Source organism: Fukomys damarensis, unplaced genomic scaffold (genome assembly GCF_012274545.1).
Source record: "Fukomys damarensis isolate Sample0158 unplaced genomic scaffold, DMR_v1.0_HiC HiC_scaffold_10, whole genome shotgun sequence".
In the NCBI taxonomy this organism is placed as follows: domain Eukaryota; kingdom Metazoa; phylum Chordata; class Mammalia; order Rodentia; family Bathyergidae; genus Fukomys; species Fukomys damarensis.
The window spans coordinates 40,455,116-40,481,564 of record NW_022900922.1 but is presented as its reverse complement, the minus strand read 5'-3'; the positions used below and the strand labels follow the sequence as shown (position 1 = coordinate 40,481,564).

The window sequence follows — 26,449 nt, the reverse complement described above, 5'->3', positions numbered from 1 at the left end:
CCCGCATATTTAATTTTTTGAATTCTATCATGAAAGGGACTGTTTCTCTAATTGCACTCTCAGTAAATCTGTTATTTCTGCACAAGTTGGTTATTGATATTTGAGTGTTTACCTATTATCAATCTACATTACTGAATCTGTAAATTAAATCTAGAAATCTTGTGGAGGAGTTTTTTGGGTCTACTATGCAGAAGATCTATGGGACAAAATGAAATCAGTTCTATGCGGGAAAGGTATATCACTGAATGCCCACACTTATAAACAACCTAAGGCTGAATCTAAAGCTTTTAGAAAAAGAAGAGCAAGACAAACCAAATGCTTATCTAAGGGAGGATCTTATAAAGATCAGAGCAGAAATCAATGCAATGGAGACTAAGAGAAAAATACAAAAAAATTAACGAATCAGACTTGGTTATTCAAAACAATAAATATAATCAATAAACCCAGAGCCAACTTTATCAAGAACAAAAAATGAAAGAAAAGGCTCAAATTCATGCTTTTGCAGTATAGATGAGGAAGAAATGTACACAGGAAACCAGAGATGGGGGGTGATTGGGTTCAGTACCTGGAGGTGCCACGAGGTTCTGGACCTCACCTGTCTGCTAGTGGAGAGAAGGCCTGAGTGGGGGAGGGGTTGCCTAGTTTACATATATTAAAGGCATTAAAACAGGACTAAGGGGAGGAAAACAAGGTAAAAGAAATCCAAGAAGGAAAGAAATACACTCCACAGAGTGCAGGCTGACAAGGCAACATAATGACCTTCAATTCTCATGTGCGTAGTGCTAGTTTCTTTCCTCAGCAGCTATAGAAACTCAACTCGAAAGGACAAAGAATACTCCTAATACAAACAAAATTTCAGGAAAGAATGAAAACAGAAATAAAGTAGAAGACAAAAGCAAAAATTAGATATTTGCATACTTTATACATGTTTTAGTTTTTGCATAGTTCTTTTACAGCTTCAATTTGTATTGTGTTCCACCTATTTTTCCAACCCTCTACTTTCAAAATATGTATTAAGACGATCAATGTCCACTGTCTACCAATACCTGGGTAACACTTGAGCTGATGTAAATCCTCTCAGATCAGCTCTCTGCCTCCTGAGGAGAGCTGGCCCTGGGGGATCCATCACCTTTGGATCCACACAGCCAATCTGAGTGACACTCATCCAGCCTTCTTTGTCCAAGCTCAATAAGTGGAACACTGAAAATGCATGGGGAGGTGTCATCACTCACTTACCTGGTGGAGAATATATGAGGCTTATGCTGTAATTTGTTTTTGCCAGAGATTCTGATACATTGCATTTGGAGAAGGAAAGGATGGTGTCCCCATGCTCAGGTGAATGCTTGACAGTGGGTTCAACTTTCTTATTTGTTATCTGCCACACTAAGCAGATGAGATTGGAGGGAAACATGATTGAAGACTGTTTCAAGGAATCTAAAGTCAGTTCATATTTGTGTCCTAACAATATTTAGATGGATTAGTAAATCCATACTCTTTTGTGCATGGCAGTTACAGGAGTTCTTGTGTCATCTGTCAAAATGTTGTGAGAGGTAGACCATAGAATGAGGCTGCCTTCTAAAGAGTTCTGGAAATACATTATTTTTTATGTTATGAGCTAAGTGATTAATCATAATCTAAAACTTTTATTTTGTTATAGTTTTCTCATAAATAAAAAGAAACTGACAAGATGACTGACAAGTTATTCACAATACAAATACATCAGTTTTTATTAAGAAGAGACACCTAACCTTTATACATAAGTATTTCTTACGAAGATATGGGTCCACATTATCATTTAAAGGATGAATCATTACAAGACATTTCAGAAAGAGGAGTGAATATGGGACTAGCAGGTGCCTTTGTTGTCAGTTTTGCACTTCAAAATTGAGATAAGATATTTAATCCTTTTTGCATCACGGGAAAAGCAGAGGAGTGTGTTATAAACAGTAAACAGGTGAGTTTGTTCATCAGATGATTTCAAGGATTCCATGTGTGACCACAAAGCAAACTCCACTTTGCCTGGGACGTCAATATCAAGCTAGACATCAAAAATACAATCCCTGTTAGTAAAGTTAGTAATATTTGTGTATCCATTCTTAAAATTGTTAAGATTTGGAAATAAATGAAAATTTAAAACTTTAGTGAAAGCATACATTTTTACGTATCCTGACAAGAATATCATAAAGTTATCTGTCAGCTAAAAGCTAGAAGCAGAACACAGGACCAGATTTTCTGACATACAGGTGATCCTGGGGGATTTATGGTCCTAGAAGTGTAGACAAGGGAAGAAGCAGAAAGTTACTACTTGTGTATAGACGTAGATTTGAGCAAGGAAACATATTGTATAGAGGCTCACTTCCATTCGGGTGCTTAAGAAACTTTGACATTTCCTCCAGAGGTTCCATTTGTATTCCATTTCTACTGATAGCCAAGCTTTTATTTTTTTGTGGCTTTGAGCTGAATGTATTTGAAATAATGTGTCAGCAATGATAATGTACAGATTCTGAGTTCTGCATTTAGTTCATTTCGGTGCTGACAATGAAGTCAAGAGTAACACAGAATTTCACATGCATCACTTCACCCCAAAAAAGTATCTTCCAACTACATGGGAAAGGGGGCTGCCTCCTTTTGAGTTGCATGGAGTGGGAACAGTTTGGAGAAGCATGCATAAGAGGGAGGGTGCAGCAAGCCCATGGTGAGGGCTGTGCTGTGGGTGGGGGAAACTGGGCTTCAGGAAAGTGCTGCACACAGCAGAAAAGAGCTGTGGGCCCTGTGCCCTCCAAGGGCATCTGCAAGCTGGGAGACCTTCAGATCCCAGAGACCCAATCTCACTGCCTCTGAAGGCATCAGCTAATTTCCAGAGCGATGAGATACAAGACTGGGGTAATTGTAGACCCTAATCTGCCAAGCTTTCTCACAGATAGTAAATATGTTTTATTGAAATTTGAAGCATGTGACCTTATAGTATATCTGGGTTTCTCTTTTTTCTTTAAGGCTTGAACCTAAGGACAACATTTCATACAAAAATACTAATATATGCACCATGTTATGGAAGCTGGGAAAAATGTACAAAAACCAATGAATTTTAGAACAAATTAGTGAATTCAAGAAGTATGCTCACCATAATAAAGAAAATAACATGCAATTAGGTGTTTCTTTCTTATGTTCCTTAGAACGAAATGAATAAAGAAGGAACAAATAGAAAGAAAACTTCTGTACATAGGGAGGGGTGGACAGGTGTAAGGGAAGGAAGGGGAATATAAAAAAACAAGAACTAAGATATATCATCATCTAAGGATACAAAATCCAAATGATGAATATGTTCATAATGCAATTGTAAAATGTACCAACTAACATAAACTCTTTATTTTTATTTTTTGGAGTCAGGCTTTTTCGATGAAAGCTACCCAGTACGACTGGTAGTTAGGGAGGGAAAAGAAATATACAATTGCATCTATTATCATTTCTAAAATCATACGTCCAAATAATACATTTTATTTTGAGAACATTAGAAATGTACTTCTGTGCTGTCTCACTAAAATGGGAATTTTTTAAATGAATGGAGATACATAGTGAAAATATCAATTAAATCTAGGTATGACAAATGATTTCTGAAGTTAGATTATATGACATATTCATTTAGAAACAGCAAGGATACTGAAACTTATAATGAATTTCCATGAACTGTAAAATAAGGAACATCCCAGTATAGAACCAGCTCTTTCTTGTCAATGCTCCAACCTCTGGTGCTTGAGGGAGAGCACTGGTGATCTGGCTTCCTCAGCCTACTCTGGCTAGGGTGCAGGGAAGCCCTCCCTATATGATCCAGATGTTTTTCTCTTTCCCTTCCCACTCTCATCCTCTGATGTGAGAATAAAGAAATCCCTGTTGGTAGTTCCGAGATACTCTGAAGCAAACATTTCCAGTGAAAATGTTCTGCTAGGATTTTCCTTCCTGAAAAATGTTTAAGCATAGACCCCATAAAGGGACAGCCCTTGGGGACACTGCAAGGAAAAGAGACCTTGTTGGGACTGCAAAAAATTGTTTACATTAGAACCCATTGTGGTTGGCAAAGGCTATCAAAATTCTCGGCATTAAATTGGAACATTTAGGCTCAGTGTTGTCCACACAAGTGAAGACTTCCAACACGTTTCAGATCACAGGTACAATCTCAATGAGAAAAGTAAGGAAACAACAAAAGGCTGCTCACCGTGCTAGCTATTTGAACCATGAGTTCTTTCAGTTGTTCATATTTGAAAGAAATACCCCTACATTTGATTGAGAGAAAAGCACCCAATTTTGGCAGGTGATGTGCTTCCTGGGCCATGTGCTTCAGGGGTTCCTTCCAGGAGTTCAGCAAGAGGATTACGGCATTGAGAAGGTCTTTGGGCTATGCAGCCAGTATAGAAAAATCACAGTAAATTAAATTAAACACAGCTGGGTTAGTTGAATGAGATTTTTGCTAAGAGAGTTGGTGGTAACATATGACTTTGTTTTTTTTTTGTATTTAAATTTTTCTGTAGATGGTAGAAGTTTTAAGAAGAATACAATTAAACATTTGGCTTACACTCTGCTTCAGTAATGCTAACAAAATTTGATTATTAAAATAATTCCTTTTTTATTTAACTTAGGAGTATATCTTCAATGTGTAAATACCAAATAGTTTCCCTGGTGTGAATAATCTGCAACAATGCATAAGATTCTAATAAGATTACTGACATTTAGAAATTGGAAGAAAGGAGCTAAAGGTGTAGGGAAGGTGTGATGGGTAGGGGAAGAACAAAAAGGGAAAAGAAAAAAATGTGAGAGAACTAAAAGATGAAAATAAAGTGTTTGTAGATGGGGAGGGGAGGAGGGGGTGAAGGGAGGGCAGAGGTAAGGGGAAAAAATGAGAATCAAGCCTTGCCATGTAGAGGTACATGATCCCAACAATGAATGTAACTGTACTGTATCCCTAAAATGTACCAATAAACTCAATAAAATTAAAAAAAATAATTCCTTTTTTGTAATGAATACAATTCAATGCTGTTTTCCCTCTGAAATTTTCTCCATTTTTTTACAATAATGTTAAGGCCACTTTTCTGTGGGGGATTCAGAAGAGACAGGTTATAACCTTAAATATTAGGGCCTAGACAAATGATTAAGACTGAATGTGGAGAGTATGTTATTATCAGAACAGAGACCAGAATCGCATCTCTGAGAAAGGGGACACAGAATAGAGAAGGATATGCCCAGCATGAGGACTTTCTTTTGAGGCAAAGGAGGAGGTATCAGGTGAGTGCAGAGTGAGGAACTTGCCATCACAGAAGCAAAATCAAGAGAAGACTGAGGAGAGTGTTGGGAGTTCAGGAGAGAAGGTGCAGATAGGAAAGGGGTCACTAATGTAAACACCACAAATGCAAGAATCACAGTAACCTGTGATTAATAAGGATGAATCTGCACATCTTCCATGTGTACCTGACTATTCAATTCAGCTCCAATTCAACGACCATACTATATTCAACACTACTTACACAGCAAACAAACAAAAAGAAAGTAATATGATCTGCCCAGTCAGTTTTGTGTTCTGGTACAATCAACATTTACCCTTGCATTTTGAATATAGTTCACCTACTGTGAAGAGCACTGTTTCTTTGAAGGCTTGCTCTTCTCCCCTTTTCCCTGCAGGTGTGACTGCTGCTATAAAGAGCCTTGTAGCACCTGGAGCATGGCAGAGCCAGTTGCTGGCTCAGCTGTTCTGGTGGAGCAGGGCTAGAGACTAACCTGCATCCACCTGGCCATCTCCCTTTCAGATGAAGTGAGGATATCATCTGTATGGCACCTTTGTATAGCTGGCAAGAAGAAGTATAAGCCCAGAGAATACACACTTTCCTGAAAATGATGAAGAGATAAAATTTCATTACTATGGATTAGCAAGGTGAAAACACGAATCCATTAATAAAATGTGAATACATGTGGTGAATGTGCAATTTTTTAAAAAAGTGAGATCTGAATAAATATTGCAACTAAACAATTTAGAAAGTAACCACTGAGCCTGGTAGCTGTGTCATCTTACTAAGTTCAACTCATTTTCTGATGTCTCCACCTTTCTACTTCATTGCTGCACCTTTGTCCTCTCACCCTTGCTAGAGGTCACACTTTGAAATGCAAAACAAAAAGTTATAAAAACTGCAAATCTGTAAGTACTGTAGTTCTCACTTTCTCTAGTGTCTCAGTTCAACCCATCCTGCTTATGCATCTGTAGCTACCTACCTAACCTCTTTTTAATCTGGTCCAAAGTGATATTCGTTCTTTAAATAGAGATTAATAATTGTGTTTTTCAATTATTTTTTAGTCCATAAACCTGAATATTCCCAAGTTTTCATAAATTCTAACTTTTTTTTTAATGTGGCACAGAATAAAATGGAACAAAATACCAGGGGAAATTTTAAATAATACATAGAAATAATAATCGAAGAGAAATACAGTCAGTAGCATTAAGCCAAAGATGTGAAGGTTTAAAGGCATTGACAGGATGATTTGGAAGGCACCACATGGCCATTTGAAATGGGCAATGAATGAAACAAGCATGAATAAAAAGCACTGTTTGAACATATGCATGTAACACAAATGCTGGGCCACATTTTCTATGGAAGTCTTTGGTTGTTCTCAACCCTAATCTGCTGTCTGAAACAGGAGAGAGAAGAATATTCCAAGTACCTATGGAAGGAGTGAACTTCAGTGCTCTTCTAATGTAGTCTTTTTCTTCTAATTATACACTCCACACTGGAAATCTTTGAACAAATAACTCAAGCTTTTGGTGATTTCTAAAGGCTATTAATTTGGGACTTAATTCCTCTGAGAGGATTTCCATTTATTTAATTCTACTCAGTCCACCCAAAGCACTGCAAAGTGGTTCTCACTTCTCAGATATCTGCCTTGCACTCAGTGAAGGATGCCCATGGACAGTCCCCTCTGTGCAAGAGCGAGAAATAGTGCTCTTCTTCAGTCTTGCTTAAAAGCAATGTCAGATAATTAAAATCATAAAATTATGTGCAATAATATCAAATTTTTAAAAAAATCATTACTTCTTTTACAATCTATGATTTCATAAGACATACTCTTCCTCCTTTTTCTAAAATTAATGGCTGGTGATTTTTAAAGTCATATTAATACATATGATTAGATATTTTCCTGCTGAGTTACTCAATTTCATATTATAATGTAGATCAATCATGGGTGGAATTTCTCTATATGGAAAGACAGAAAAAGTGAGATACTTACAAATCTCAGGAGCTGTTCTAAAGCCTGGAAGTACATGGACGAAGATGCATAGGCTGCAATATCATTCAGGTCTTGGACAATCACCTGACAGCCAGCTCCCCTGACACAGGTGGGACGAGATGCCACAGTGTGGAACAGGACCTGGCCTGACACCAGCAGCAGGAGAAGGGGCCCTGCTTAAACAAAACCACAGTTAGGATGATCTATATGGTGAGTTCATCACAAGCCTGCCTGCCCAGGGAAGCCTTGTCTATGGCCTCTGCCTCCAAGACATGGATTAGTGCTCTACAGACTCAGATTATAAAAATACAATACCCTCATATACCTGCCCGTGGGTGAGTTGCATATACACAGTCTGAGAGGCAGATGACTCCTGCATTTTCGTTTCACTCCCACAACTACATCTGTGACATGGAAACACTAGGAAATTAAATTAAATCTGATTTAAGAATTTTTGTATTTTTTTCATTGAGTTTATTGGTACCTTTTAGGTATACAGTACAGTTACATTCATTGATAGGAAAATGGATGCACATTGAGCCCATAGCCTTAAGTGAAATAAAGAAGACACACATGCAAACGGCAAGAAGTTTCTCTGGTGTGAAAAACTAAAAGTGTAAACAAGATCCAGGGGGAGAATGACAATGTGAAAGAGGCACAAAATGGCTAAAGGTGATTTAAGATTTTTAAAGCAGTATTTTAAAATATTTTATTATCTTTGGGATGTCTGAAGCAGATCAACACTAAGATTCTAGAAGAGATCATTATTTTTAAAGTCATAAGCAGATATAAGCATCTTAAGCAGTTACATGAGAACATCACATTGAACTGTATATTTGCTCTTTAACATCACAGTGTATCTGAAGGTTTCATCTTTGTGCTTCGTAAGAAGAAACACAGGGCTGCTTCCTTGATGACACTGGGTATGAGGTGAGTCCTGCACAAAAGTGGTGCCATGGCTTGGATCTCCTAATTCACCTTAATGCCATGCAACTGCTTCCAACTTTGACAGTCATATTAGACATTCTTCCAGATTTGAGCTTTATTGTATTCCTTGCAGACCAACTGGGGCTGCATAACACTCATCATATGTCTCGAAACATAAGGTTTAGAACAGTTACATTATTTTTTCCTGAGTCCTATTCTTGGCAGGCAGAGGAGGCAGAACACCCATGCTATGGACCTTGCACTTCAATCACCTCCTGCCATCCTTCAGAGGACCATGGTAGTCATTATCCCCACAGCAGGCTGTGAAAAGTCAACCCCACAGCTGGCTTGTTTACCGAAGTGAATCTGGCCAAGCCTACGTGCTGAGGTCAGAGGAACTCCCACCCAAATTCTGTACCCACAACTAAAACCTTCAAGCTGAAGGACAATGTTCTAATTAGGATCATATATTTTTGTTGACTTTGTTCCTAATTTAAGAATGCTTTGTCTTCTCCTTTCTGAGCCTTTTTTACATAAATTTTTTATAGAAACCATACCTTGTCTTCATCCCAATTGATGGACAATAAAAGTCAGCTGCCCAGGTGTGGGCTGGGACCTGACTGCAGGAGAACCACTCTAACTATGGCCTGCTCATGTCTGGACTCTTAGTCTGCATCTCTGCAGCAAGGAAAACATCTGTGGTCATGGGGCTCAGTGTGTGCAGAGGTGATCATCATTCTTGAAAAGAGCAACACTGTGTTTGTAGTAGGAAAATGGGGCCCCTGAGGATAAAAAACATCTACTTTTTCTGTTCTGTAAAATATCACTTTCAAAATCTTTGCTGGCCTGGGGATTTAGTTCAGTGGTTCCGTGGCCTGCCTCGCAAATGCAAGGCCCTGAGTTCAATCTCTACTACAAAATAAGTAAATAAATATAAAGAAAGAAAAAAAGAAAGAAAGAAAGACACAAAGAAAGACACAAAGAAAGACACAAAGAAAGACGCAAAGACACAAAGAGACACAAAGAAAGAAGGAAGGAAAGAAGGAAGGAAGGAAGGAAGGAAGGAAGGAAGGAAGGAAGGAAGGAAGGAAGGAAGGAAGGAAAGATTCTCTAAGGCCAGGAATGCCGGGTATTTGGCTTAGTTGTTCCACTGCCTGTCTCACAAGTACAAGTTCCTAACTTCAATCCCTGGTACCAAAAACAGGGAAAAAAAAATCTCTGTGAATAATCAGAGATGGTTCCATCAATTTGCTCTTCCACTGGATGGAAAGATCCAAGCAATAAGAATGATAAAAGGTTTAGCAATGTTTCCCACTCACAAACTAAAAGAAATAGCGTGTAGCTTAATAATTAAAATCACATTTTAATCTTGATGGCACTACTCCTAAGGAGTTTCTTATATAAGATTGTATTAATAAGACTAAGTTCCACAGAAGCTTTGACAAATGCAGGAGCAGATCTCCAAGATAGAACTAGACAAATATTGAAGATATGTATGTAAAAATACCCAAATATAATAGTTATAATAATTGAAATTAAAAATTAATAATGTAACTTAATGCTTTAGCTGAAAAATTAAAATAATGTGACTTGATTTCTTTAATATAATTTTAATTTTCTAAAATAGTATTGAAACCAATTTTTACATTTTAGAATTCACAGTAATACAAATTTTTTGAGCTTTAATTGAGTTTATTGGTACATTTTAGGGATACAGTACAGTTACATTCATTGTTGGCATCTTGTACTTCTACATAACAGGTCTTGGTTCTCATTTTTCCCCTTTTCCCTACCCTCCCATCACCCCCCTCCTCCCCTCCCCATCTATAAACACTTTATTTACATCTTTTCATTATCTCACGTTTTTTTCTTTTCATTTATTACCCTTCCCCTACCCATCCCACTTTCCCTACACCTTTAGCCCCTTTCTTCCCATTTCACAATGTCACTAATCTTATACAGTAATACAATTTTAAGTGGATGTTTTATGTAAATATAGCAATGAAATAAGCTTGTAGATAAAAATTAGGGCAATAGTGCTAGGAATGTCCCTATTGGATGAATATTCTTTACCTCTGAGTACATCTAACTGAATGTTAATCACTGTTACCATTTTTACAGTCTAGGATGTGATAAAATTCACAAGTGATTTATTATTGCTTATAGCATACAAAATTTATGGTTGTCACTAAACTACTTTTCTTACAAAATGTCTCAGAAGCAAAAGCAATTATTTAACACTAGCCTGCTTTTCCTTTCTAAAAGACACTGACTTGAATGAAACTAAGAATGAAGCAGTAGGTGCATATTGGCCAATATTGGTGCATTATGACCACAGAATTGAAAGTTTCACTAAGGTGACTCAACTTGGCCAAATAAGATAACAGACCAGGGAACCAGAAAAGTTTAATTTTGACCTCCTGGAGATGAGACAAATTTCATTGTCTCTCCTTGCCCAGAGTAGCTCAAACTCAGCCTTGTGGCTCTCTGTGCTACCTAAGCTCTTGTTGAGACATCTATTCTGGGCATTTGACAGTACTTACCAGCACTTGTCCGATCTCAATGAAATACTAATAGCACCCAGCATGCACACCACAACCTCCATTAATGCACTGCAAAAGATCTTCAGCATTTCTCAAAAGTCTAAAGCTACAAAAATCCACCATATGATCATGACTTAAAAATTCTATAAAACCCTGTGAAATTCTTTTATACATGAATAATACTTCTTCCACAATTATAAATCTGAAATCTCTTGATATTAGCTCAATTTATTTACTAGTAACTAACATAAGAGTGTTATTGGATCCAACAACTCCCTGAGTTGCTCCACATACCTTTCCCCTTGGTCTCCATGGTGATGAAGAAGCCAGAAAGCTCAGTTCACCAGAGAAGGACTGGCTATGTCAAGTACAAGTCAGAGGTCAGTTTCCAAACAACTAAAACATGAATACATTTAATGAGACATTTCCTCTTTATCTCACCTTCTCGCTCCATCATCAGAATTACCACCATAATTTCATACAAAAAGACTTTTATTTCATACTCGTACTCATACTCAGGAAGTTATTCTGAGCAGAAATGAAGAATTTTTATGAATTATCCCAAAAGGAAATGAGAGAGATGATGAAAGTCAGCTCTGCAGACCAGTGCCTAGTAGAGATTCTTCAAAATTTAAGGCCTGTTGACATATTTTACTGTAAATTTAGTTTGGAGTTTTAAGTACATTTTACTGTATTTCTCTATGAAAACACTTTGTTGTTATCCATTATATATTCTGCTTCATAAATTATAAGTAAATTAATTTTTAAATATTTGCTCTAAACACCATGAGACATAAAATTAATATTAAGTGTAGAATATTAAAATCTCCAATACAGGATTTTGAATTTCTCTATTTTTCTTGTGCTTATGCATTCTGTCTTCTCATCTTTAAAATGAAATCTTTTCATAGTACCTTGTTTAGTTATATGTATTTGCAACTCTTTCTTAATTTATTCTTTAACATATTGGTAAAATTCTATTATTATCCCTAGTATACAGCATAAGAATGAGGCTTGGAGAATCTATGTGGAAATATATAGAAATAATTATTCTACAGTGAGGTTACTTGCCAAAGATTGGTACTTCAAAAGCAATAGTCATGTACATGCAAAGGGCAAAAAATAAATCCTTTGTGGCTTCTTTATGTGGATCCAAGGCTTAGATGTTCAATTATGGTTATGGAGCTCAGTGAGTCTGATTAAAGGGATACAGTATAGTGCGTTGTTCAGGGTCAGCACATACATGTTTACACATGTTCACAGATAACTAATAGACAAAGTACTAAAAAGTATTCTATCCAATAATTTCTACCCTTCTCAGGATATGACATAACCGGGAATGAACTTGTATTCAATTTGCCTTCTCTGATGCAATTCTTGCTGAGGAAAATTGACAAAATCTATCCCTTTGGACTCAACAGATCTTTACGCCTCTCAGAGATTCCCATGTGATGTGAATGGAATTAATTAGAATCCACTTGAGCCACTTCCACACCTTTTCACATTCCCAGGTGCACTCCCACCGAACCTGCATCATGGTGCAGAGGCCAGTGGCTCCAGACCCCTTGGCCACACCCCTGCATCACCAAGGGCCACACATCAGGACCCAGATCTGCAATCAAAGGAGGCTGGGCCATGAGGCCATTCTTAAGAGCTCAAAAACATAGCTCAGGACAACAGAGGGCCTCTCTTAGGCCTCATGATGAAAACTGAAGCCCTCTGGGAGAGTGAAGAAACTTTCTCAATAAAGTCATACCTGACCACATTGCTTAGTAAGTTAGTAGGATCAGCACCTACCATAGGAACCCAGACTCATTTCTGCAGAAGGGTAGCTAAATCCTGCAGGAGAATCTACCAGGGTTCAATCTGGCAGGAGGTCACACAACTCAACTTGTACCTTGCAGCCAGAAATCAGCCTGAATCTCAGTGAACAGGGACTGGCTTGCTGAGACTAGTAAACTTAGATGTGCACACTGCTGCCCAAATTGTCTACCACTGCAGCAGAGACATATACTGAAAGGGATTTTTTTGTTGTTGGTAATTTAAAACTTTTTCTTCTATTTTTTCCCTCTTATTCTTCTTCATTTCTCTCTTTTCTAGTTTGTGATCCCATCGTATTTTGGATTTTATCTCTTTTCTTTTCTTGATTGCTCTCATTTCATAGGAAAGTGAATACAATTTCTAGCTTCTCTGGTGTTGTTAGTTTGTTCTGTTATTGTCTTTTTTACTTCCCTCTGTCTTTTCCTCCTGCCTACAGCACTTTTGCAAAATTTGCATGATGTTCCTGTGTCTTCCAGCCTCACTTCTATCCTTTCCCTCTTCTTCTATCTCTCTATCCCTTCCTCCACAACTTCTTCTAAATCCTCATCCCAGAGGGTAAATTTACTATAGTGAAGCACTTATTTACTGCAAACACATTTCAAGGCTGTTTCTCAATTTTGATCCAGTTCACCTGGTTAAAAGTGACAGACTAATAACTACCACAATTTGTCATTTGCTAAACACTGTTTGATGCTATTGTTGGTGCCGATTGTATTACTTGTACCAAAGTGTCATGATTGATCTAATCAATTGTCCTCTCTGGAATACAGAAACTGAGATTTCCTAATAGTCATGAGATACTCAAAACCAAAAGACCAGCTATACTTGAAAGTCACCTCTGAGAAGCAGTCATTCCTTAAGATTCCTAAATACCAGCAGTAAAGCTACTCACAAAAGCAATATAGAAGTATCAACCTAGTAATTGATGCAAAAACATTTTCAAAAAAAATAGAAAAGAGAAGACCCCTAAAGAAGGCACAAAAGCAGAATCCTAGCTCAGGAAAAGCAATACCTATGGACAACAAGTTGGAAAATTCTGGTGATCAACCACCTGGAAAGACTGAACTGATAAAACAGGAAGTAACAAAACAGGTGAATGAGGCTCTAGAAAAATTCAAAAGAAAAATAATTTCCCAGATTACTACAGGGATGGTGAGCAGAATGAAAGACATGATTAGAGATTGTAGGACAAAAATAATTTTTTCATTGATTTTATTGGTACCCTTAATATTTACAACATAATGATATTCATTATTGGAAATTTGGTTCTTTTTTCTGGTACCCCTACCCTCGCTCCAAATCCTCCCTCTATCCCCATCTACAAAGACTTTGTTTCCATTTTTTTTCATTTTCTCATATTGATTTCATTCCCTTCTTTTATTTCCCCTACCCTTCCCATTTCCTCTTCCTCTTTTAGACAAAAATAAAATTTAAAATTAGATGAGCTCAGAACCATGGTGGAAGAAATGAATGCTCACCACAGGAAAGAAATGGAAACCATACATGCCCAGCATAGAAAATAAATGAAATCCATGAAGCAGATTCAAACAAATATCAAGGAGATATAAAACTACATTGAAAATATTTGTGGCAGAATGAGCCATTGTGAAGATAGGTTATCAGATATAAAAGACAGGATTGAGGGTTAGTGATCATGAAGAGATATTTCTTGAAATTAGGAAGAGGCCATGAGAAATCGATCCAGCAGTTGCTAGATGAGGCAAAGAAAAATAACATCAGACTGTTATGAGTCAATGAAAAAAAAATCAAGAGAAAGTACAGTTGACATTAAAAAAAAAAAACTCATGAAAGATGTAAAGGCAGAAAGCTTCCCAAGAAGTGGAAAACAATTTGATGTACAGATAAGTTAGGCAAATAAGGACTCAAGCCTTTCATGATAAAAAATAATCTACACCTAGAAGTATAAAAGACAAGATCTCAGAAATCCAACAGAAGAACAAAATACCACAAGCAGTCAGAGAAAAGAAACAAATCACATACAAAGTAAAGCCCATCAGAATGACAGCAGACTTTTCAACACAAAACTTCAAATCAAGGAGAGTCTGGAGTGAAGTATTCCAAGCACACAGACACCCACAAAAAAATCCCTCCATCCTAGATTGATGTAGCAAGCAACACTATATTTCAAAATAACAGGGAAATAAGATACCTCCACAACAAAGAAAACATGAGAAACTTTATAAATACCAATTCTGTACACTAAACAATTCTAAACAATATCCTAGGAAAAGACAATGAAGGTCAAAACAACATGTGGCCCAGCAGAGAAAGGTATCACTGCAGGAAATTAAATGGAAAAGGCAAAAAAATAAAAAATAAATAAATAAAGGAGCCAACAATAGCAAAATATCATGTCAATGATAAGTCAATACGTAACAGTGATAACCATCACTGTTAATGGCCTCAATTCATTGATCAAAATAATTACACTTACAGAATGGATTCAGAATCAAGATCCAAAAATGTATTGCATACAAGAAACAGACCTACTTCAAAAAGAAATTCAATAGCCAGGTTTGGTGGCACAGGACTGTAATCCCAACATTTGGGAGGCTGAGGCAGGAGGATTGCTGTGAGTTCATGACCAACTTACACAGTGAGTTGCAGGTCAGTCTCAACTACATAGTGAGATCGAGTCTCAAAAAAAAAATCATACACTGAAAATAAAAGGATGAAAATAATTCTCCATGAACAGGAACCTGTAAAAAAGCAGGGGTACAGCTATTTTATTTGCAAAGAGTATTTCAAACCAAAACTAATGGAGAGAAACAGAGAATATCACTTTATCATTGTAAAAGGAATAATTAAACAGGAAAAAATGACAATCATGAATATATATGCACCAAACAGTACTGCATCCAACTATATAAAACAAATATTAATTGACACAAAAAGCCAAATAAGCACTAATACAATTATAGTGGGGGACCTCAATACTCCACTGTAACAAATAGATCATTCAGACAAAAAATCAGCAACAAAGCACTAGAACTGAACCAAACTTTTGAACAAATGGGCCTAAAAAATGTCTACCGAGTGTTCCACCCCCCAAAATTCTAAAAACTCCAATATCAATCAATGAAATTGAAAACATAATTAAAAACTTGCCAACAAATAAAGCCCAGGTCCTGATTGCTTCACTGTTGAAATCTATAAAAAAGAAATAGGGAAGAGTTAATGCCACTACTTCTCAAAATATTAAATGAAATCAAAAAGGAAGAAAAACTGCTAATACATTCTTGCAAGCAAGCATTTCTTGATTCAGAAAGCACAGAAAGATCCAACCAAAATGAGAACTACAGGCCAATCACTCTAATGAAAGTAGATGGAAAAATCCTCCATAAGATATCCAGAGAGTCATCAAGAAGATCACGCACCGAGACCTAGTTCGAATCATTGCAGGAATGCAAGTATTGTTCAATATATATAAATCAATAAGGGTAATACACTATATTAACAGGGAAAAGGACAAAAATCAAACAATTATTCAATAGATGCAGAGAAAACATTCAACAAAATCCAACACACATTCGGGATAAATACCCAACAGAAAACTGGAATAAATAGTCTTTATCCAAACATGCTAAATGCTATGAAAAACAAACTGTCAAAATAACATCAAATGGTCAAAAACTGAAAACTTTTACACTAAAAGCAGGAACAGGAAAAGGATGTCCACTATAACAACTCCTATTCAGTAGAGTTCTGGAAACAGTCACAGCAATTAGACAAGTGAAAGAAATAAAAGGAATATAGATAGGAAAGGAAGAATTTAAACAGTCACTTTTGTTCATGGAATGATACCCTACATAAAAGACCCCAAAAATTATTCCAAAATTCTTCTAAACTTAATAATCAAATTCAGTAGAGTAGCTGGATACAAGGAAAACCCTCAAAAAATCAGTAATGTTCTTGTACACAAATAACAGATTCACTGAAAGAGAAACTGGGGAAACAATGACTTTCACAATAGCATCCAAAAAAAAATTAATATATGGGAATCAATCTAAGGAAGTAAAAGTCCTCTACCTTGAAAAGTACAACAATCTGAAAAGGAGATTGAAGAGCATATCAGAAAATAGAGAGACATCTCTTGCTCCTGCATGGGAAGAACCAATATAGCAAAAATAGCCCCACTTCCAAAACTGCTATATAGGTTCAATGCAATCCCAATTGAAATCCCAACAGTATATTTCGTATATTTCACAGAACTAGAGAAAGTAAATAAAAAATTCATTTGGAACCAAAACAGACGTAAAACAGGAAGAGAAATTCCAGGCAACAAAGACAAAGTAGGGGCTAACACACTCCCCAATTTGAAAAGGTACTACAAAGCCACTGTGACAAAAACAGCATGTTACTGTCAAAGCAACACACTCAAGGATCAATGCCACATTGTAGAAGATGCAGAAACAACTCCAGACAGCGTCAGTCACCTCATCTTTGACAAAGGAGCCAAATAGCCTTGTCTGAGGAAAGATTAACTTTTTAATAAATGGTGCTGGAAACCCTGGAGTTCAACCTGCCAACATTTAAAATTAGACCCATATCTGTCAACATGCAATAAACTAAAATTGAAGAGGATCTAAATGTCAAAACACAAACCCTAAGCCTGATGTAAGCCAGGTTAGTTAGAACTCTTGAAAACAATGGCAAAGGAAAAGACTTTATGAGCAAAACCTCCGTATGAGAAGAATTGGCTCTAAGAATCAACAACTGAGATCTCATCTTACTGAAATGCTTCTGCTCTAGGGCCAGGGATGTAGTTCAGTGTTGCCACCAGCTGCCTTGCAAGTGCAAAGTGCTGACTTAGATACCTGGCAAAAAGAAGAACATAGAAGGAGAAGAAGGAGAACGGGAAGAGGAAGTGGAAGAAAAAGGGGGAGGAAGAAGAGGAGGAGGAGGAGGAGAAGGAGGAGGAGGAAGAGGAAGAAGAAAGAAGAAGAGGAAGAGGAAGAGGAAGAGGAAGAAGAAGAAGAGGAGGAGGAGGAGGAGGAAGAGGAAGAAGAAGAAGAAGAAGAAGAAGAAGAGGAGGAGGAGGAGGAGGAAGAGGAAGAGAAAGAAGAAGAACAACAATTTTAAGAAACAACACACATTGTGGGAAAAAATTTTATTAGTTATTCATCAGACAAAAGACTACCATCCTGAAGATATAAAGAAATTTTAAAAATTCAGAAGCACAAATTGAAACACCTTATTCAAAACTGGGCAAATGAAATGAACAGACAATTCTCAGAAGAAGACGTAGAAGCAGCAAATAACCATGAAAAAAAAATCCAATATTCAACATCACTTGTCATTTGAGATGCAGATGAAATCAATAGACTCCATCTCACTCCAAAAGGAATGGCTGCCATCAAAAAATCAACCAATAAGAAATTCTTGCAGAACTTTAGGGAGGAAGGGACACTTATCCACTGTTGGCGGAGTGTAGACTGGTGCAACATCTGTGGAAATCAGAATGCAGAAACCTCAAAATCTAGAGTCAGAGGTTCCAGTTAACCCAGAGAGCCCTATGCTGTGTATCTTCCTGAAAGAATGCAAAGAATCATATCATAGTGATATATGTGCACCTGTGTCCATAGTGGCAAACTTTGTAATAGTTAAAACTTGGAAACAGCCCAATTGCCCATAAACTGAACACTGCATAAAGAAAACCAGATTTTTTAATAGAATGGAGTACAACTCACTGATAAAAATGAGAAACTAGAGACATTTGTACCTAAATTGAGGCACACTGAGGTGATACACTGAAGTGAAATAAATTGGGCACCCATGTGCAAATGCTGAATTTTTTCTCTGGTGTGAGAAACTGAAGGTGTAAATGGGGAACAAAATGTATAATAAGAAATAACAAGAAGGCCAGGGATGATATAGCTCAGCGGTTCGGTGGCCTGCCTTGCAATATCAAGGACCCAAGTTCAATCATTGGTATAAAAAAAAAAGGAGGAAAAATAGTGAAGATAAGAAGACAAAATGAAACAAATCTTATATAATATATATATGGGGAGTTGGGGTTCAGGGGAGGGCAGGTGAATAGGAAAAAAAAGAATCAGGGTATATCATATACAGATACAAATTCTTAATGATGAGTGTGATCGTAACGTATATCTAAGTGTAGCAATAAATTCAATAAAAAATGAAACCAGTTGGTGAAGAATTTCTCTATTACTTATATCCAGGATTTTAAAGGACCTTTTCACTTTTTTTTTACTCTTATTACCTCTGCAACAGATTATGTTACGGAAGGAATCAGGAAGTCATACACAGAGAGGCAGCAGAATGGAAATAATATAATAAATTTGCTTATCGATTAGGGTCAATTGCACATAAGCTGTGCCTGGATGTACGATGCACTCGGTTACAAGTACTCCTTTTATAGGTTTTTACAGCCTTGACTTCATTTGGGTGGTTACATTTCGTTCTCACAGTTCAAATCACAGTCACAGAATAGTTAATCTTTTCAACCCAGATGTAGCAGTTCTTTGCAGTTGGGGAGTTTACCTTTAAAATTCGCCTTGTTATCTATTCTAGCCCATAGGAAGAGGGTGTTTAGGTTCAGGGGAGCAAATGTTAGCAATGGGTTTTTTCATTTAGACACTTTTATGATCAGGTGGCTTCAGTCTCTGAAGACCTTGCTGTGTCCTGTTATCTCAGGGTCAGATCAAATGCCACAGTCAGCAATTAGTGCCTTTGGTGCTATTAGTTTTGAGCTAAACAAAACAAACTGCTGTTAGAGACAGCAGAAGCCATTTTACATTGTAACACTTTATAGGTTTTTGCTATTTATAAAAGTTTTCCCTATCAATTATGAATGAAATAAACTAAAAATGATGTTTTTCTATGGACTTTTCTTTTTCACATAGTCATTAGTATCTTATATGTTCTTTAGTAATAATGTGACTAAAATTTTAAGCAAACGAACATTTCTGAAAAACAATCTTCCACTTGCTTTAGTTTAAGCACTGCAAGATTTTGAGTGATATATATTAAGTTCATTTATTCATTGGCTATGTAAATCTAAAACCCTGGTAAGAATTCAAATAATTTTTACTGGATGTCTGCTTTATTTCCTAGACAATGAGACACAGAATTAAGAACATAAATCTGGATGGAGAGAAATTAAAGTTGTTTTACATTTTCCTCTTCTCCAAAAACTTAAGAGTAAGGAAAACCTCCACAAGAACTGACAAGGACAACTACAATTCCTTGCTTCTTTTCCCTCCATGTCTCCTGTGAGTAGGATATGCAATATCTAAATAATCTAAATGCACATTTTATGCAAAGAGTCATGAATATCATATATTTTCTGCTCCACATGCCACTACTTTTATTTTAATAATTAAATGTACTCGTTTTGTTTATCAAGCTGTGTCCCTAAATAAGAATAATGGAGATATTCATTAAGATTAGCTTTCTCTACTTTTCTTGGCAAATTACACTAGCTTGCCATTTTTAATTTGAGATCTTATGAGTGTACTGAGATCTGATGGCTAATTTCTGTCAATGTTCTTAATAAACTAGGGGAATAATGTTAATGTATTCCTATATTTAGCATCAAAAGCAAATTTGCCTCCTTTATTAAATAATTTGAGTCATAAGACAAGATATAAGACATTATTTTTCATCTCTAGGGAAATAGCTTATACATTATATATATTTTAATTTATCATTAAGCTTGGAAGTGGTTACACATTTACATAAGACTCAACACATATATAAACAGCATCAAATTGAAATGTTTCTACAATAAAATACAGTAGGGTTTGCCAAAATATGAAAGAAAATAAAAGTTTCAAAATATTTAAAATAAATGTGTCATAAGAATCTTTCAAAGTATATGAGCAATGAATCATTTTAATGAAGTGAAATTTGCAAATTATTACATGTATATTTAATCATTTTAAAATACCAAATATTTAATATTAAAGAACTTTTACAGAAAGTATAAATTTCATATATTTTGTTTCTAGTATAATTCTCCAGAAAATAACAAAAAATTCAAAAAAGACACAATGGTCTATTTTCTGTCACTATTTTAAAGATAGTAAAATGTAATTTTATTATTTTATCCTATTATTGGACTAACTTCAGGCATATTAAGACATAATTTTCATGCAAAACACGAATGTTCAATGCTTGATTTTCAGTAAAAGTTTTCAGATCATCAATTTCTGTGATGCCAGGACAAAAGTTTTTCATCTGTTCAGAGCCTTGAAGGCATTTGCTCTCTAAATGAGAGCACCATAGAGGGAGCATTTGGGAATTTCCTTAGAATTACTGTTTTGTAATCTCTCTGTTCATTAGTCTGCCTGAATATCTATCTATCTATCTATCTATCTATCTATCTATCTATCTATCTATCTATCTATTTCTTATCCATCCATATATAACTGTCTATCTTTCTATATGCCTGTCTTTCCTATTTACCCTATGTCCTGTATGTCTCTGCGTGTGCATGTTTTTCTACTCATGGATCATTCGACTTGCCAACTAGTCTCACATCCATCAAACTCCCTATTCATCCACCCATTTATCCATTGGTCCAAGGTAATTCAGGACTCATAAGGGCCCCAAAATGACAGGTGATGATTGTGTATTAGCTCTATTTTGAGCAAGTATGAAGTCTCAGGGGAGGACTTGGAGCAGTCTGCAGGAATCTAGGCCTTTAGGATGTCTGGGTGAACTCTGCAATGACCTCTACTGGGAAGCGTTCTGCTATCTTAACAGTCTGCACAGCCATGCAGTGTGTGCGCTACTAACTGTGGCACCTCCACTGCTGTATTTTTACATAAAACCAAGAATTCATAATGAGTAGTAAGGCATATTGATTATGAAACTTACTGCATCAAAACAAGCTACATATATTTCACCATGCAATATATCTCTGACAAATTGTCTAAAATGGTTTTGTGTTAACATAGCAATTTACCATATTTTCATGTTTTAAGTGTAAAATTTTATATTTGCAATCTATATTTATATAATGAGGTATTTCATAAAGTGATTAAAAATGCAGCAAAGCTATATTTAAAATTTGAATGGCATATACAGAGACTATAGCCAATGAATAATTCATTTATAAATAAAATTAACTAACTATACTAAAAAACCCCAAAATATATGACAAGGGAAACAAAACGTTTTAAGGTAATGAGAAAGACTCTTGAAGATACAAAGACCACATAATTTTGGCAAATCTTGATTATAATAAAGTTAATATATGTTAAAATTTCATAAAAACAAGCATAAAAACACATGGAGTTAAAGGTGGAAATAACTATGACCATGGTCATTTCTTCACATATTATATCTGGAAGTCAATCAAGAGAGTCGAGGAAGATTATTATTATAATTGTATTGGCTAGGTTTTTCAAGAAAAGCAAAATCAATAGACTTTATATTCAACACACTTACATTTATATGATTAAAATGTGTGTGTGTGTGTGTGTGTGTGTGTGTGAGTGTGTGTGTTAAGCTGTGAATTCAGATTCAGGAGAGTCCAGAGTGGTTGGACCCTGAAGAGCCAGAAAGTCCCATAGCAGCTGCACAGAATTTATTAGTTAGTGAACTAGAGGCATAAATAAATCAACAACACTCCAACATCACAGGCTTTCAGCTTACCTGGAGGGTCCTGATGATGAGGCTGACTTGAGTAGCTAAGGAAATCGGAGCTTCAAAATACTGCAACAGATCTCCTTTTTCTTCCCCTTTTATGCTACCTGACATGTGCCCTCATCGGTGGATGCCACCCAGAGTCACCTTAGGTCCTCCCCCAGGAAGGCTGGTGAACTCCATACAAAGGTATCTGAAACATGTGACAGGCAGTTCTAGAATTGTGTTTGCCTAATCTGGCAGATATTGCTTCATCCAGTCAAGTTAACATGTGATGATTAGCAGTCACAGTGCATCTCATGTTGACTTCCCAACCAAACACAACTCCCTAAACCATAGGTAATTTACAAACAGAATAGCAAGTTTACAACCCCACTTAACGTAATAGAGCTATCTTGCATGGAACTGGGAGCACATTAACTCCTTCCATATATAGCACCCAGAGCTTCCCTTGGGGGATGCTTCCACTACACATGGCATGACTCCACTAAAAATGTAGAGTTAATAATATTTAACTATTGCAATTAATTCAATCACTATTATGCTGTATAGTATAGAAAAAAAACACAAGATTTTATGTATATGACTTTAGGAGGTACACAGCTGCTTCAGATTCCTTACATGGATGGAGAACCCATACCTTCATTCCTGAAGTATTTGGGCAAGTTCTCATTCATCCTGGATTGGTTTGATGTGCTTCGCAATCAACCTTACTAACAGGCCATGGTAATACCAGCAGAATCCTAAAGAATACCATGCATTCCAAATGTATTGACCAATACCTCCACTGTGAAGCAACAGTCCAGTTTCTCCTTGGCAGTCTGCAGCAGTCTCCACCATGAGCAACATAACTCTTCATCAAATCATTGGCTCAGGTGCATGATGGTCCCATCATCATGCACCGGAATGCATTTCCTGAGGGGAAATATTCAGGCTGCATTTCAATGGATTCCTTGTTACTCCAGTAGGAGAAGCTATTTCCTTTGTGGACCTGACTTTTAGTTCAGCAGAGCTTAAGGTCACACAAACAGAAGGTAAATATGTCACTAGTGGGTCCTTGAGGGAAACAGTCAGTAGAAGCATTGCAATTTTGACTGATTGATTCCTGGACCCATGAATCCTGGGCATGGGAGAAACAATTTCAGATGTAGGATACTGATTAAGAGCTTATATATAATTCTGTGGAAATCTGCCCAGCCTTGCAAGGTATGACAGCATAGCAGCAAAGTGACTGCACCCTCAAATGACCCTTTCATCCAATTGCATCTGCCTTTCTTCCTTAGCCTGGAAGAGCATTCTTTGCTGAGAAGCACTACTAGGGGGAAGAATATAATGGTAGACTAAACATTCTCTAAGCCAAAAGATGCTTGTATTGGGATAAGGATTACATGTAGGAAATGCAAATCCATATGTGGCATAAGTATTTCTTTAAGGACAAAGAGTGAACACTTCCATGATGAAAGCAGTCAAATATAAGCAACTTATCATCAGGGTGCAGGCTAATAACCATGGAGAAAGGTGTGATATCAGTGCTCAGCAATGTATTTTGCTCTTGGCAGGTGGGACACTAGGCAGTGGCTGTAGCCAGGTCAGTGTGGGGAGTGCAAGGCAATGTTTCTGAGCCCACTCCTAAACCCCAGCTCTCTCACCATGAGCACTTGGTTCAGGAGTCACTGGGGCAATCATAGGATTTTCTAAAAAAGATGGTTAACTGCTGCTGCACACAGAATGTGATTTCTATATTGCTGGTTAAAGATTCATTCATCTTACATTACTTTTTTATAAATATTTAAGTTTTACACAAATATTTGACATTCTTCCAACTTAAGGAGATGTTTATTAACAAAATTCTCCTCCCCATGTCTTTTATGTCCTGTTTTCCAGTCATGTTTCTGTCAAGTTGATGATACTCTAGCCACAAGCCTGCCTAGGGCCAATGAAGTGGTGTATAGTCACACATCTATACAGTCACACATGTGACATTTTTTCTTCCAAGCAATATTTCAGAGGTTCACAGCCCAAGGTTTTCTGTGCTGTGAATATTGTCCTTAAACACCGTTCTTCATAGTATTCTCTAAATGTGGTGCAGTTCTATTCCTGTCCTCCTGCAGCAGACCCCACATGATGTGTAGAAATATCTGTTCCCCTGCACATGTTCTCCTCTCCTCACAGTTGATCACAAGGTAGCTTATGGGGACACAGGTGCACACTAGGGGACAGAAGTCTGTCATTGAGATCGCGTCTACTAATGCAGTGTGATGCACAGAGCGGAACATCAGGTGGAGTCTTCACCTCACGGACACCACAGGCTGCCAGGCACTCAGTGCAAGGAGCCCATGAGGCACTGTTTAGTTGTTTGGAAGGAAGACTTAAAACAAATTTTAGAGCAGTAAACCGTACTGGAAACTCTTACCTTTTCTCTGATCCAAGTAGAGTGGAATAAGTGATCTTATCGTAAGAAAGGCTGAGAAAATTCTCCCCCTGGTGAGAGTGTTTTTATGCTAACTTTCTGACTTAGAGCTATACCTGATATTGTTAATGAGTCCCATGATGAAGGAGATTCCCACTCACTTAACAGTTAAAATGTCAGAGAATTTATATATAGATTAATTGCCTTTGGTTCTTTGTTTTTAACCTTTTCTTTTGGAAGCCCTACGTTACACCAAATCTGCCTGAAGGAAATTTTTTTTAAAAGTGACCTGGACCCTATAGTGTTGTACATTGTACTGGGAAAACTTGTATTCAAACAAATAACTGTATTTCATATATCATATATTATGCTGGAAAAACATGCAGTGGGAGCGACACAAATAAAATACCCTTTACAATATTTTGTATTCGTTATAAATATATGGTGTGGTTGAAACATGGTGAATACTTTAATTAAAAATTAATTACAACAGAAATTACTAGCCATTGTTCCCCCTGAAAATCCACGCTGTCACATTGAATATACGGTACACATATTTCTTTCATCTTTTCATGTATTTCAGGCAAGCCTTTTCATGAGTGTTTTTACCAGATGTGATGAAAAATGTATATGTTGAGAATTGCAGCTCAGTGCCCTCCAAAGTAATGTGAAGCTTGTGAAACCTTACATTGACTCTTCATTCATCTGTTTCACTGCTTTGGAAACTGTTTGATTTCTGATTCTTCCCAAAGAGAAATACTGACTATGAGCAAAATCCCTCTCTGTCCATTACAGAGAGTGGTCCATGCGTAAAACTCAGAAGAGAATAACTGATTTCAGCAGGTACTCTCTCACAAGGAAGGCAAAGCTTCCCAGATATGAAGAATCAACAGAACGAAAAAGCTCCTAGATTGAATGAAATACCAGGTTGGTTGAGAAAGGGAAGCGGAGCCCCTACTGGTCAGCAGCACTGTTGGCTCCTATAGCTTGGCCCTTCCAATCTCAAACTGGCTCTAACATCCTGAAGGAAAGCTAGAACTTCAGAGGCCACACTCCGGGGACTTGCTCCTTGCACAATCTCCCTCCTTGAAAGAGGAAACACACCTGTGCGGTGACTACAGACAGGACCCAGGCATCCATGGTTACAGCCAGAGGCAATGGGGTAAAGTGTAGGCCAGCAGCTCTGCAACAGGCACTGCTTTAATCTCTGTGATGCCTTGTCTATATCACAATGACAGATGCTCCCTATCTGTGAAGATACCCAGAAAAGAATGAACACGCAAGACTTGCTTTTCTCCCGCTGGTTATTATCACTCAATGGAGGATGATCATTCAGTCCTCACTCCCTATTTTTAACCTCTGTGCAGCTCACAGTAAGGGATGTCAGAACATCCTCTCCTGTGCCCCTCTGGGCAGGTCCAGTGTAGTCAGAGAAATGGAGACCATGAGAATGAGGGAGGAGACTTGCAGGAACTGATCTCATCTGCATTCCCTGCTGGGTCCCTTGAACCACCATAGAGGGCAGGAAAGTATTAAAGAGCTGAGCGTGAGATGGAGTTGGACTTCGACCTGACTATATTTTTTATAAGCACAGTGATTAGAATATGTAAAGGGTTTCCAAGGCAATGCTAGGGAGATGTGTGTGGTTGCATTGTAGATGAAGGCTGGAGTTAGAGGAATTCAAAGCCATTTCGTATCTGTGTCCTAACAATGTTCAGGTGACTTAGTAAACTCACGGCATTTGGTCAGGGCAGTTATAGAAGAAACTTGTATCAGCTGTCAAAATGTTGTGAAATTTAAACCATAGAATATGGCTGTCTCCTGAAGAATGCTGAAAATCCATTTTTTT

The 26,449-nt window shown here is 37.1% G+C and overlaps 1 protein-coding gene across 1 annotated transcript in view; it reads right to left on the bottom strand.

The window, feature by feature from the left end:
* The window catches only part of LOC104870648 (prolactin), a 45,124-nt gene that overhangs the window by 8,824 nt on the left and 9,851 nt on the right, over positions 1–26,449 (bottom strand). Inside the window, exons 7-9 of the mRNA XM_010636328.2 lie at positions 25,705–25,849; positions 7,264–7,436; positions 5,764–5,871 (exon numbers count right to left, since the gene is read on the bottom strand). Of these exons, the coding sequence (XP_010634630.1) occupies positions 5,764–5,871; positions 7,264–7,436; positions 25,705–25,849 (426 nt within the window). The remainder of the gene's footprint in view (positions 1–5,763; positions 5,872–7,263; positions 7,437–25,704; positions 25,850–26,449) is intronic.